This window comes from Schistocerca nitens, chromosome 9 (assembly GCF_023898315.1).
Source record: "Schistocerca nitens isolate TAMUIC-IGC-003100 chromosome 9, iqSchNite1.1, whole genome shotgun sequence".
Lineage (NCBI taxonomy): Eukaryota > Metazoa > Arthropoda > Insecta > Orthoptera > Acrididae > Schistocerca > Schistocerca nitens.
Genome location: NC_064622.1, coordinates 6050591 through 6064507, shown reverse-complemented (window position 1 = coordinate 6064507; position 13917 = coordinate 6050591). Strand labels below are relative to the sequence as shown.

Sequence of the window (13917 nt, the reverse complement as noted above, 5' to 3'; positions counted from 1 at the left end):
AGTCCATCTGTGCCCCGGAACAGTCCAGTCATTCGGTTGTGTTCGTCCGGACCCCAGGTCACGTCGAAATCCCAGGCAGCGGACTTGCCGAGGGGTCGGCCGAACGGGCTATGCGGAAACTGCTTTCGGAGATCGGCTTCTCTGCAACTGACCTGCGTTCGGTACTATGCCGCAAGCTTACGCAGCTTTGGGAGACGGAATGGCATAACCTCGGCACGCACAACAAACTGCGTACCATTAAGGAGACTACGGATGTGCGGCTTTCCCGCACGTGGGCCTCTCGCAGGGGCTCCGCGGTTCTCTGCCGGCTCGGCATTGTCCACACTCGGGTGACGCACAGCTGCCTCCTGAGCCGTGATGACCCAACTCGGTGTCAGTGTGGCGGCGCCCGGCTGACAGTGGCCCATGGTATGCCCTGTGATAGACATTTCAGTTACTGGACTCTTTGCCATTAATTTTAGCTGACAATGCCTCATCGGCTAATTTAGTTTTATGTTTTATACGTGACAGTGGGTTTTATCATTCTATATAAGTTTTAGCGCATATCCTTCGTCCCTTTGTGTTCTCCACTCTAATGCTTTCAGGTTATATGTTTTAATGTGTCACAGAGTGGCTGGCTTTTCCTTTTTATTCTCACAGTTGGCCAGCCATGGTCATCTGCTGTCTTGTTTTTACCCCTTCTACCTGTTTCTTGGTTCTTTCTATGGTTTTCGTTTCCTGTTTCATCCATAGTATTGTTGGTTGTCCTTCTGTTCTTCCTTTCTCCTGTTAGTGTGCTGTACATCTCCTTTCTTTCCTTCTTTCCCTTGTGTAATTATTTTACTGGGAACAAGGGACTGATGACCTCGCAGTTTGGTCATCCCCCCCCCCCCTCCCCACGGCTTTAGACCAACCAACCAACCAACCGCCCGTGAAAAGTGCTTCCAGTGATCTCACACAGGTCCCCTATGTGATCATCAGTATAAGTTAACAGCTTTTTACACATACATTTAATTGAAATTCTGATCACACCATTAGCTGCAAGCTAAAATTCTACTTCGGAAACATGCATTATAATAATTTCTAAGTATCATAGTTGGCCCCTAAATTAGAGTTTAATTGCTCACAATTTCAGCTTTCAGCAGCAAAAATTGTTTACCATATTTTGTGGAGTAGAAGATACATTTTTTCTTCAAAAAATTGCCTCCAAAATTCATGTGCATCTTACTCTCGAAATTAATGTAAAAATTTCCAATGTTTGATTTAAAATTCCCACCAGTCTGAAAAATGGCCATATGTTCGATGCCACAAGAAACCTCTCTCTATCTGGCAACAGTGGATTCAACTGGCAGCAGCAAGTGCACTGATGCAGCAAACACGAGTTGCGGGGATTCACAAGCTTGCTAACACTGTCTCTCTCCCGCCCCACCGTCATAAACCCAGAACACTTTCTAGGCTATAATGCATCATTGCAGTCTACAGTGCCAGTGAACTTGAATTGAAAGTGATTTGTGTTATCTCTGACAGTACAATATTATGTTAATTGCTATTTTCATAATGGAAAAAACTAAGATATTCATTTGATGCGGGCTATAAATTGAAAGTAATAGCTTATGCAGAAGAACATGGAAACAGAGCTGCTGAGCAGCATTTTGGACCTCCACCAACAGAAAAAAAAACCATTCTCAATTGGTAAATTAGTAAGGAAAAACTGAAAAAAAAGAGGAAGATTAAATGTACAAATAGAGGACTGAATGCAAAATGACGAAAACTAGGAGATGACATATTGAAATGGATTCAAGGACACCATCAAAATGGCAATGGAATTAATACAAAAATTATTCAAGTACGTGCTTGTAAAGGTAGCTTTACAGTGAAACTTAAGACTTCAAGGGTACAGTTGGTTCTGCTACAGGTTTATGGAGCATCATGGATGTAGCATGTGAATCTAAACCAAAACATCTAAAAGATGCTAAAAGAGTATGAAGAGAAAATGTTACCTTTCTATTGCTTTATTGTTCAGCATCAAAAGAAATCAGTGTGGAACTAAGCCAAATAGTGAATATGGATGAAACTCTTCTGGAATTTGATGTGCCAAGTAACAGAACAGTTGCCATGAAAGTGCTAAAACTGTAACTGTAATAACAAGTTGACATGAAAAAACACACTACACTGTTGTTCTTTCACGTTGTGCTGGCAATATTAAACTTAATCCAATGATCATTTTCAAGCACAAAACAAAGCCAAAACCTTCTGAAACACACCAGGTGTTGTTGTTCATGTATGTGACAAGGCTTGAGTGTATGAGGTTGGTATGAAATTATGGATTAACAGAATGTGAGAGAGAAGGAAAGGTGCTTTATTAAAGAAAAGTTCTCTTCTTGTGCTAGATCAGTTTAGTAGTAATTTGAAAAAATTATGTGAAGTGGAAATTGAGACTGGGAAATACAAAGCTTGCTGTTATTCTGGGAGAACATACTTCACAACTGATGTCTTGATAAATAAACCTTCTGAAGTGCATATGAGAGAGGAATGGAGCAAGTGGATGATGGTTGCAACCCAACAGAAATTCACGTTGAAGGGAATTTTAAAATGACCTACAAATAAGTGTATCCGTGGATAAAACAGTAATGGTTTAGAGTGAGAGAAGCCATTATTGTTAAGTCTTTCAAGAAGTGTGGCATAAGTAATGCTCTTGATGGCAGTGAAGACCATCTTTATATATGAAGAGGGCAAGAGTAGAAGAAGAAGAAGAAGAAGAGGAAGAAAGCTCAGTTGATGGTTTTCAGGGATTTTAAGTCATTTCAGTTTTATAAACTAAGAATTTTTTTTTAGTCTAGCTTTGCAATCTAATAATAAAAATGGTAAAAATGTTATTTAAAAAAAAACTACTTGAAAGTTAAGGTGCATCTTATAGTCCGCAGCATCTTATAGTCCACAAAATATGGTATGTTCTCGCCATCTTTGTTATTTGGTTTGCAGTTTCAAATTGTATATTATTTTCGTCACATTTAATCTCCTATTTTCATTGCTTTAATCAGAATTTATTTATCCGTGATGAAATTCAAACTGTGGGCAAAAACTTGGTAAATTTAACATTAAACAATAAAAATGATTAATAAAAAATAATAATCTGACAACCTAAATAGTGTGTGTAGTTAGTTACTGGTATCCACTATCCTATCAACATGTATTGTCATGCTGTCAGTGTGTCTGCCTTTGTACATAAGTCATGCTGAATTTAATTAATTTCCAATTAAATTGATTTTCTCATCTTAATTATTAGACTTGTGGATCATAAGGTTGTCACCATTGACGCATCTGTTCAAAAGCAACAATTTGAAAGCTCAGTTTCTTTCATTATGTGATTACAATAAAAGTTATAAATTGTAAAGCACATACATTATAAATAAATCTATTTGTCTCTATAACTTCTTTTGTATAAAACACTCAGATGATGTCTATATATCATTAGGTGCATAATTAAACCCTCGTTTATATGATACATCCTGTGTCTCTGTACATGGTATGGTTTGCACTGCACCTGTGCAGATGATTACAAAGCAATTGAAACTTTTCAATGGCTATTGGACACTGACGTCACAGGTTCACAAAGAACTGCACACATGGTATACACTCCTGTCAGTGGAAGTGAGGTGCTGAATGACAGGCAGTGTTGACCCTGCACAATACCAACCAGTGAAAGACGCAAAGCCATTTCGTGCTAGCCCTGCACAATTGGTTGAAACATTTCATTCAGCCTACACAACTAATATGCCGATATGACTTCTCGTGTTACAGTGTTAAATATTTATTGTATATTCATACTTTTTTGATGTGTTCTGCATCCTGGAGTATCTCCTCACTGTGGATCAATTGGAATAAAAAGTACATCTAATCTAATCTAGATACAAGTAGTCATAATTTGTTATTAGAATATGTCACACAGGATGTGTGTAGTTACTAGTTCTGTCAGTTAAAGTACAACTTGCTGAAGTATGACTTGCTGAAGACTCTTCTTCATCATATGATTTATGCAACATGTTCTCCGAATGAATGAATGAACAAACAATCTATTTTAATTTGTCTGTTTTTCAAGTAATGTAGATATTAAGTACATGACAGGGTGAATAAAAAAAGAAAAATGTACTGGGCTTTACAGGTCTGCCATTCTAGCATTACAACAGGCTTATTTTCCCACTAGACATCCTGCATTTGATGGCAGAAAGAACATGATCGCCTCGAGCTATTTGCCACGTCTCGGACGAGGTGAAGAAGTAAGTGCTCTTTATGTTTGCTGATACTTTACTGTTCTCTTTTTATATTTAATTCTATTACAGAAGTAAATATTTTACAGCTAATCAAAATCTAATGACAGAAGATAGTTGTAACTAGTATGTGGAAATGGAATAATAAAGAAATGGTGTATAGTGTTGGAGACATTGATGTTATGTCTCTGCTTAGTATAGAATAATTGTTTTTGTAGAATTCTTGTATTTATTATTTGTTCTTAATGTGTGCAGGGAAGATAAATCCACTTTTTACATATAGTGTAAAATGCAGTAAGCTCCCAATTATTGGGGTTACCGTGAACCTTAGACACTATGGATAACTGAAAATTAGAGATAATTCAAGATACACATGTATAACAATGATGGAAATTCTTGGATGGAACAGTATATGAAATAAAGGAAAGGCAGCTACTCATCTTTAGCAGACTGAAGTGTGCACTTAGATGCACATAACAGAACACAGTATTAACTAGGTTTCAAGCCCTGACTCTTCTCCTGGCAGAAAGCATATACAGTCACACAAACAAGTGCACACACATCCAAATGGCCACAGCAGCACTGATTGTTTAGGGAACACATGCCTGGGCTGATAGATGGGGGGAAGATGTGGATAATGATGCATGAGGCAAGGAGAGGGTAGTGAGAATGTGCGAGAAAGGAGTGGGAAAGGCAGATGGCTTGACAACTGCACAACAGGTTGAAATGGTGTTCGGAGTGGCTTTAGCATATAAGAGGGAGGGGAAACAGATGGGGGAAAAGGTGGACAGTTGGGAGAGATAGAGGGAGAGATGGAGCGAGAGAGAGAGAGAGAGAGAGAGAGAGAGAGAAAGGGGATTTTTTTTGGGGGGGGGGGGTCAGGAGAGAATACCTACATGGAGACGCAGGTCAGGTGGAGGAAGAGAGGTGAGAGAAGGCAGTTCAAGGTCTGCTTGGGGGATTGTTACCATATTTACTCGAATCTAAGCCACACCTGAAAAATGAGACTCGAAATCAAGGGAAAAAAATTTTCCTGAATCTAAGCTGCACCTGAAATTTGAGACTCGAAATTAAAGGAGAGAGAAAAGATTTAGACCGCCCCTCCAAATCGAAACAAAGTTGGTCTATTGTAACATGAGCCACAATTGAGGTCGAATGGATGAAGATACAGCTACAGTAGGTTCGTTTGAGTCGTAAGATTAACAGTTAAGCTTTACCAAGTAGCTATTGCTATGAGTCAGATGATCCGTCCATATTTATAGCAGTACCCTTCCTTTTTCACATGATTCGTCTGGTTTGAATCGATTGCTTATTTTGCTTTAATCTGATAAGTGCCGTCCTCTTTGTTATAGATGTTTACATCACTCTAAGCTGAAACTGCATAATTGTACTGTTATGCATTGTTTGTCTCATTCTGATAATGAGTGTTTACGACTTGTCGCCGCTCGCAGCATGGCTTGTTTCTGTGCGCGCTACCGCAGCTTGCAATTAAAAAAAAAAAAAAAAAAAAAAAAAAGAAAAAGAGAGAGAGAGAAGGGGGGGGGGGGGGGGGATTGTCCCATACGCGAAACAATGGCAAGAGACTGCTATTTGTTGTTACACTGCTGCTTTCTTTGATAATGATCAACAAGAACCAAACAATAGACTGCGTATGATAGATGATGTTCTGAAGGAGAGTTTAGTGAAAATTTTTCTCCGTTTGAAAATCTTTGCAGATGCCTCTGTAGTACATTACATTCTGCACAGAAATTAGTCATCTTAGATTTAAAAATCTAGGCAGTTGCCGTGCTTCATTTTTCACTGTATCACTATTCAGCGTAAGAATAATATCTGAATATAAACATGACATGATATGTATATTCTTCCGCATTTGCTGTTGTCTCACTCTAGTTCTGTAATTTACTAGGCAGATAGGTTGGTTGGTTGGTTTGGGGAAGGAGACCAGACAGCGAGGTCATCGGTCTCATCGGATTAGGGAAGGACAGGGAAGGAAGGCGGCCGTGCCCTTTGAAAGGAACCATCCCGGCATTTGCCTGGAGCGATTTAGGGAAATCACGGAAAACCTAAATCAGGATGGCCGGACGCGGGATTGAACCGTCGTCCTCCCGAATGCGAGTCCAGTGTCTAACCACTGCGCCACCTCGCTCGGTAGGCAGATAGGATTTAAATGAGATAGCAACAAACACGAAAGAATACATGGCATAATGTTTACATTCTTCTAGCTTTTCTTTTAATTTATTTACTGACGCAGAGGTTTTGGCGCCAGTATTTATCTTTGTGCCTGCAAAGCATGCCTGTGTAGCACTACATACAGTATATTCGACAGCAGAAGTTATTTATGGTGGCACCTACCAACATTTTTCAGAACTTCCGCTTACTTTGCACTCGATTCTAAGCTGCAGGCCGTTTTTGGATTACAAAAACCGGAAAAAAAGTGTGGCTCAGATTCATGTAAATACGTTATATACACATTAAAAAAAGTTTTGTATCACCCCGGTTTGCAGGAATCCTGAAGATAGACATTGACTGTGGATATTGTATCACAGACACAACCCCTTGGACTGTACAGAGATGTCACTTAACCCGGCCAAAGATGTAAACCACCAGCGCCTTTCAGACGGAGGGGGTCTGACAGCCAATTAGTTCCAGTCATTCCACCAGGAAGGAGGTACATGGCTCGTGTTGTCTGTTGTTGAACCATGCCTACATGGTCAATACCATGGTTTGATTGTGTCCGCATTGTTACTTTGTGCTAGGAAGGGCTCTCAACAAGGGAAGTGTCCAGGTGTCTCGGAGTGAAGCAAAGCAATGTTTTTTGGACATGGAGGAGATACAGAGGGACAGGAACTGTCGATGGTGTGCCTCGCTCAGGCCGCCCAAGGGCTACTGCTGCAGTGGATGACCGCTACCTATGGATTATGGCTAGGAGGAACCCTGACGGCAAAGCCACCATGTTGAATAATGGTTTGCGTGCAGCCACAGGACGTCGTGTTAAGACTCAAACTGTGCGCAATAGGCTGCATGATGTGCAACTTCACTGCCGACGTACATGCCAAGGTCCATCTTTGCAACCACAACTCCATGCAACGTGCTACAGATGGGCCCAACAACTTGCCAAATGGACCGCTCAGGATTGGCAACACTTTCTCTTCACCAATGAGTGTCACATATGCCTTCAACCAGACAATCATTGGAGACGTGTTTGGAGGCAACCTGGTCAGGCGGAGTGCCTTAAAACACACTGTCCAGTGAGTGTAGCAAGATGGAGGTACCCTGCTGTTTTCGGGTGGCATTATGTGGAGCTGATGTACGCCACTGGTGGTCACAGAAGATGCCGTAACGGCTGTGCATTATGTGAATATGCCATCCTCTGACCTATATTACAGCCATATTGGTAGCATATTGACGAGGCATTCGTCTTCATGGACGACAATTTGAACCCCCATCATGCACATCTTGTGAATTGCTTCCTTCAGGACGACGCTGCATCGACTACAGTGGCTAGCGTGTTCTCCAGACATGAACCCTATCGAACATGCGTGGGATAGATTGAAAAGGGCTGTTTATAGACGACGTGACCCACCAACCACTCTGAGGGATCTACACTGAATCGCCGTTGAGGAGTGGCACAATCTGGACCGAGAGTGCCTTGATGAACTTGTTGATAGCATGCCACGACGGATACAGGCATACATCAATGCAAGAGGATGTGCTACTGGGTATTAGAGGGACTGGTGTGTACAGCAATCTGGACCACCACCTCTGAAGGTCTTGGTGTATGGTGGTACAACGTGCAATGTGTGGTTTTCATCAGCAATAAAAAGGGCAGAAATGATGTTCATATTGATCTCTATTCCAGTTTTCTGTACAGGTTCTGGAACTCTTGGAACCAAAGTGATGCAAAACTTTTTTTATGTGTGTATGTGTATTCCTAATTTCTGTGATTTTCAGTTATACATACTGTCTAAGGTCCACAGTTCAAATATAGTAAACTTTATTGAAACTGCGTATCTTATGCCCATGAATAGCATTGCTCATGCAATACTCGGCTTGTGCTTTTCTCACGTGATATACTGCAAACTGCGGATGAAGGGCAATGGGGAGGTGCCACATTTTTAGATTTCTATGAGGTGTTTGGCATGGTGCCCATTGTGGCCTGTTAATGAAGGTATGAGCATGTGTAATGATATCACAGATATGTGAGCAATAACTGCTAGAACACAGTAAGTTGTCCTCGATGGCGAGTGTTCATCAGAGACAAGGGTATCGTCAGGAATGCCCCAGGGAACTGTGGTAGTGCCTCTATTGTTCTCTGTATACATAAATGATTTGACAGATAGGGTGGGCAGCACTCTGCAGTTATTTGCTGATCGTGCCACGGTGTACGGTAATGTGTCGCAGTTGAGTGGCTGTAGGAAGATACAACACGGAAATTTTCAGTTGGTGTGATGAATGGCAGATAGCTCTAAACGTGGAAAATGTAAGTTAATGCAGATGAGTAGGGAGATCAAACTTGTAACGTTTGGATACAGTATTACTCGTGTCCTGCTTGACACAGTCAGGTCTTTCAAATATGAAATGGAATGAGCATGTGAGAACTGTGGTAGATATGGCGAATGGTTGACATAAATTTATTGGGATAATTTTAGAAAAGTGTGGTCTACCTGTGAAGGGGACGTCTATAGTACGCTGATGCAACCCATTCTTGAGTATTGCTTGAGTGCTTGGGATACATAGCAATTCACATTGAGGGAAGACATTGAAGCAGTTCAGATGTGGGCTGCTAGATTTGTTACCGGTAGGTTTGAACACCATGTAAGTGTTACGGAGGTGCTTCAGGAAGTCAAATGGAAATCCCTGGAGGGAAGGCAACAAACACTCTTTTTCAAGAAAGATTATGGAGAACATTTAGAGAACCGGCATTTGTAGCTGACTGCACACTGCACGTAAGGACTACAAAGATAAGATATGGGAAATTAGGGCTCATATGAAGGCATATAGATAGTTGTTTTTCCCTCACTCTATTTGCAAGTGGAACAGTAAAGGAAGTGACTAGTATGGTACAGGGTACCCTCCACCATGCACTGTAGGTGGCATGCAGAATATTTATGTAGATGTAGATGCAGTTGTGGGAACACGGGAGAGAGAATTTCCACCTACGTAATTCAGAGAACACACATGCTGGAAGGGAGTATCCAGGTGGCTTTAATAGTGAAGCAGATGTTAAGGTCATTTGTGTTGCAATGTGCAGCATGTCTGGAAATTGGATAGTCATGTTTGTGGTTTGCAAAGTTTGGTGATGTCCATTCACTTGAGTAGACAGTTGGTTACCTGTTAAGGGCACATAAGACTGCTGAACACTAGCATAACTGATATAAAATATGGCTGCCTTTGCATGTGGCTCTGTCTTTTATTGGTATGAAATACCTATTACTGGACTGTGGCAGTAGATGGTGTGTGGGTGTATGGGAAAGGTTTTGCACCTTGGTCATCTACAAGGGAATGACTGATGGGGTGCAGGATTGGGAGCAGAATTGGAGCAGGGACAGACAAGGTATTCGGGGTGGTGGCAGACTGCTGCTTTTGTGGATGTGGGTAGGGTTTTGGATAGGGTATCTCTCGTCACGGGGCATGTTGAGAGGTAGTTGAAGCTCTAGTGAAGTATGTAGTTGAGTTTTTAAGGGAGTACTGATCGGCAGCTGGTTTATTGGTGCCACTAGAGGAGTTGGCACAGAAGATGAGTAGATCTTCTGATGGATAAGATGGATAGAATGTTGTCTATCAGTAAAGATTCTGGAAGGATTAACAGTGTATTTTTAACCAACTCTTGCTTCCCACTTCAGATGTGGCATCTGTGGGTGGTGAGGCTGTAAGGAAGAGGCTGATTAATGTGGAACTGGTGACAGCTGTCAAAGTGGGGGCACGGTTGATGTTTGGTACAGTTGGTATGAACTGATATATTTATGGAACTATCTGCGAGGTGGAGATCTACATTTAGGAAGGTGTCTCATTGAGTTGAAAAGGAACCCCTTTCTCTCTCCCTTTTCTGCCTCTCCCTTTGTCTCCACTTTCCTCACTTCCCCCCTCCTTTCCTCCCCCTCTCTCTATATTTTTTGTGTGCTCTACACTGTCAGAAATCCTTTCATATTGTGCAGATGTTGAGTCATCTGTTTTTCCCAGTTCTGCCTTACATTTTATCACTACCCTCTTCTTGCCTCATGCGTTCTTCCCTATCCCCAAGTGACTTCTGTCAGCCTAGGCACCTGCTATCTAATAATCGGTCACTGCACCCGTGGTATTGTGCATTTAGTATTCAATGTCATCAGTGAATTCGTGAATGAAGTTAGTTCCATTTAGGGCTAATCACAAAATCTGCAGGAATCATCTGTGAATTTATTATATAAAATGAAAAAAAAAAATATATAAATTATGGATTGTGCGTTACTGCGGTGTAAGTCATGGTTGACAGAGAGAAAGCAAAGGGTTGTCATAACATGAAGGAGAGGAAAGTACTTCTCAAAGTGAGAATTACCCAAGAGGTGCCACAGGGCTCAGTCTGAGGACGAACCATGTTTTTTCTTAACTTAAATGAGTTATCTATAAATGTAAATTATCATTCAGATTTATTTGCTGATAGTAATGATAGAAAATAAAAATTCAAAGGAAACTCTTGAAAATGTCATTAACACTCTCGAGAACCTATCTGACTGGTTTCATCTAATTGGCATAAAATTAAATATTTAGAAAAATACAGGTATACCATTTAAGACACAGCCATTTAAAATAAATTGTATTCAGATTATGCACAGAAATCAGCAGCTAAACAAAGCAGAATATGTTAAATTCTTAGGAATGTAGATAAACAGAAATCTGTAATGTGTTTCTGTACCCTTTCACCCACAGCACTGATTTCTGTTACCAGATCCTTAATCTCCATATTTAGTACTGAAATATCCTGAGATAGCTGTTACTGCAACTCCTGCTTCAATACTGTGATGTTACTTGCTAAATTTTGTATCACCTCGTTTTTGAGCTCTACTTTATTAGCGTCTAACAATTCTTTCATCTTAAATAAATTTGTCACTGTGAGTGGGCAATCCTGATCATATACAGTCACTTATTTTTACATTAGCCCAGATATCCTCTATCTAGGGTCCAGAATTATGTTCATAATGTTACTGTGTAACAATTTGTTAGCTTACAAGCAAGCACTCTGAGCTATCAAGCACCAATTTGCAGTTAACAATACTAATCGTAAACAGTCCACTAAACTCACCAGATCTGTCTTTGTTATTAATATTTGTGACTTCACTGTGAGGCGATATATTGTAGGCTGTTGGCCCACAACAGCTGCAAGTTGTAGCGACACTCTGATAGGCTCCTGCTCCTCCAAGTGGATCGACAACACCCCGAACAGCCCAGTTTCTCCGCAGACGACCCCACGATGCTGGAGAGAGGCGGTCAGCTGGTTCCCACCACCACCACGACTCACCACCACCAGTACCCGTAAGATACCCCTCTCTCTTCTATCCCAAGGACCTCTTCTTCTTTTCTTGTATCTTCTTCTTTGCTTTTGCTCTTCATCTTGTATTTTCACTTCTTCCTTGCCTCTTGTTTCTTCTCTATTGTCTTCTTTCTTGTTTTTACTAAATCTTGAGGTTAATTAAAGGATTGATTGCTACTCACCGTATAGTGGAGATGTACAGTTGCAGACTGGCACAACAAAAAGACTACTAAACACATAAGCTTTTGACCAGAAGGCCTTCTTCCGAAATGGACGACATGTACACACACACACATTCACACAAATACACCTCACACATAAATGACCACTGGACCTGGGTGCTGCTGGACAGTGAGTGTCAAGTAGTCTTTTTGTCGTGCCTGTCTGTGACTTGACATCTCTGCTATATGGCAAGCAGCAGTCTGTCCTTTTCATAATATTGTCTCGATGTTAATTCGTAGGTTAAAGTTCTATTTCTGTTATTTGTCTACCCAGTATTTTCACTGTCACCACCTGTGACAGGTCGAAGTGCACCATTTCTTCGCTGTGTCTGTCAATCGACCTGACCGTGTAATTCATTAATAACAATATGTTTCCAAAGACATTAGCAACTCTGATGCTATATGTTGACTGGTTTGGTATTTCAGTGCTCTTAGTAGCTAAGAAGTCCTCACACTGAATAATAAGATTATCTTGCTAAGACCTAAACATTATGAGAATGTCGCAAAATATTCCACCGATACTGATCGGATCAGTATCACCGTCGCCTCTTCCAAAGAAATACTTCGTTCTAGTTGGTTCTCGTTTAATACGACTAGCGGACATTAATTTCGTAAGTGTGGTAAATAAATCTGCCCTTAATCTTAAGCAATAACATATTTTGCTGTCATATAGTTGCTGTCATCCGTTGCTAAGACAACCGGCGATATTAGCATATGCATCTAATCCACTACTGGTATGTAACTCATATCTCTGAGGTATTGTTATGTCACTGTCAAAAATAATGGCACCTTTTAACTTTTGAAAACTCTAGAGCACTGAAAGAGCATGTAATAGCCTTTAAAAATTGATTGTGAATGTTAATATTATCTCGAAAAACCAAAGTCAATTCACTGAAAATCATCAGTCAGAGACAGTCCCCTCCCCTTTTTCTCAGCCTCTCCCACTTAATGATTTGGCCTCTGTTCAGTAACATGATCTGGATGAGATTTAACGTGGTGAGCACCTAGCACAAACACTCTTGCAACAAATAGCTTCTCAAAGCAGGTTTAAATTTCCATTATTAACATCTTTGTTCAGTTTTTATTCATTTTTCATAAAACATTTGTATTGTCAACGTAATAATCGAAAGTCTGGTTGCTCACATGTGTGAATGCGAATTGATTCCGTGAAGAAAACCATGTAACAACTGATAACATGAATTACGATCATACAAAACTTCTCACCCTTTTTTCCTATTTACAATAAAATCTAGTATCTTTTTTTTAAAATAATAATCAATGGCTGCTGTCCCATTGATGACTTCTTTGTTTGGCATAGCTGTTGGCTTTGTGTGTACGGTGACCAGCTTTCAGCGATGCTGTACCTTGTTGTGGCAAGTGTGCTGCTGTTGCTCTTTCATCCTCAAACCCGTATCACAGAAGGAAGCAGCAGTGTACAGTACACACTGTTTCGAACATAAAACTATACATATCACAGATACACATGTTGTTGATATTAAGACCTGACACAGTCTAACTACTTTTCCTTTAATATGAAACAATGGAAAATGCAGGATGGAATGTAACATTATTATGAAAAGGTAAGTTGCCACTTACCATATATGAGAGATGCTGAGTCGCAGATAGGCAAAACAAAAAGACTGTCACATGTGTGTGTGAGTTGCGTTTGTGTGTGTGTGTGTGTGTGTGTGTGTGTGTGTGTGTGGTGTGTGTGTTTTTATTTTTCTTTATGGTGAAGGCCTTATGGGCCGAAAGCTTGTATTGTGACAGTCTTTTTGATGTGCCTGTCTGCCACTCAGCACCTCCACTATATGGAGAGTGGCAACTTCCCTTTTCATAATATCCTTTAATATTAATATTACATATTTATATATCCAGAGTTCTTACCACAAATTACGCATCAAACCATGTCACTTTTTTTTTTTTTTTTAGATTAGATTTACTT

At 40.5% G+C, this 13917-nt stretch overlaps 1 protein-coding gene across 2 annotated transcripts in view; it reads left to right on the top strand.

The window, feature by feature from the left end:
- LOC126202889 (protein argonaute-2-like) overlaps nucleotides 1-13917 on the top strand; it is a 333247-nt gene that overhangs the window by 107378 nt on the left and 211952 nt on the right. For both annotated transcript variants that reach the window (XM_049936951.1, XM_049936952.1), the window contains exon 6: nucleotides 4142-4256. In XM_049936951.1, the coding sequence (XP_049792908.1) occupies nucleotides 4142-4256 (115 nt within the window). The remainder of the gene's footprint in view (nucleotides 1-4141; nucleotides 4257-13917) is intronic.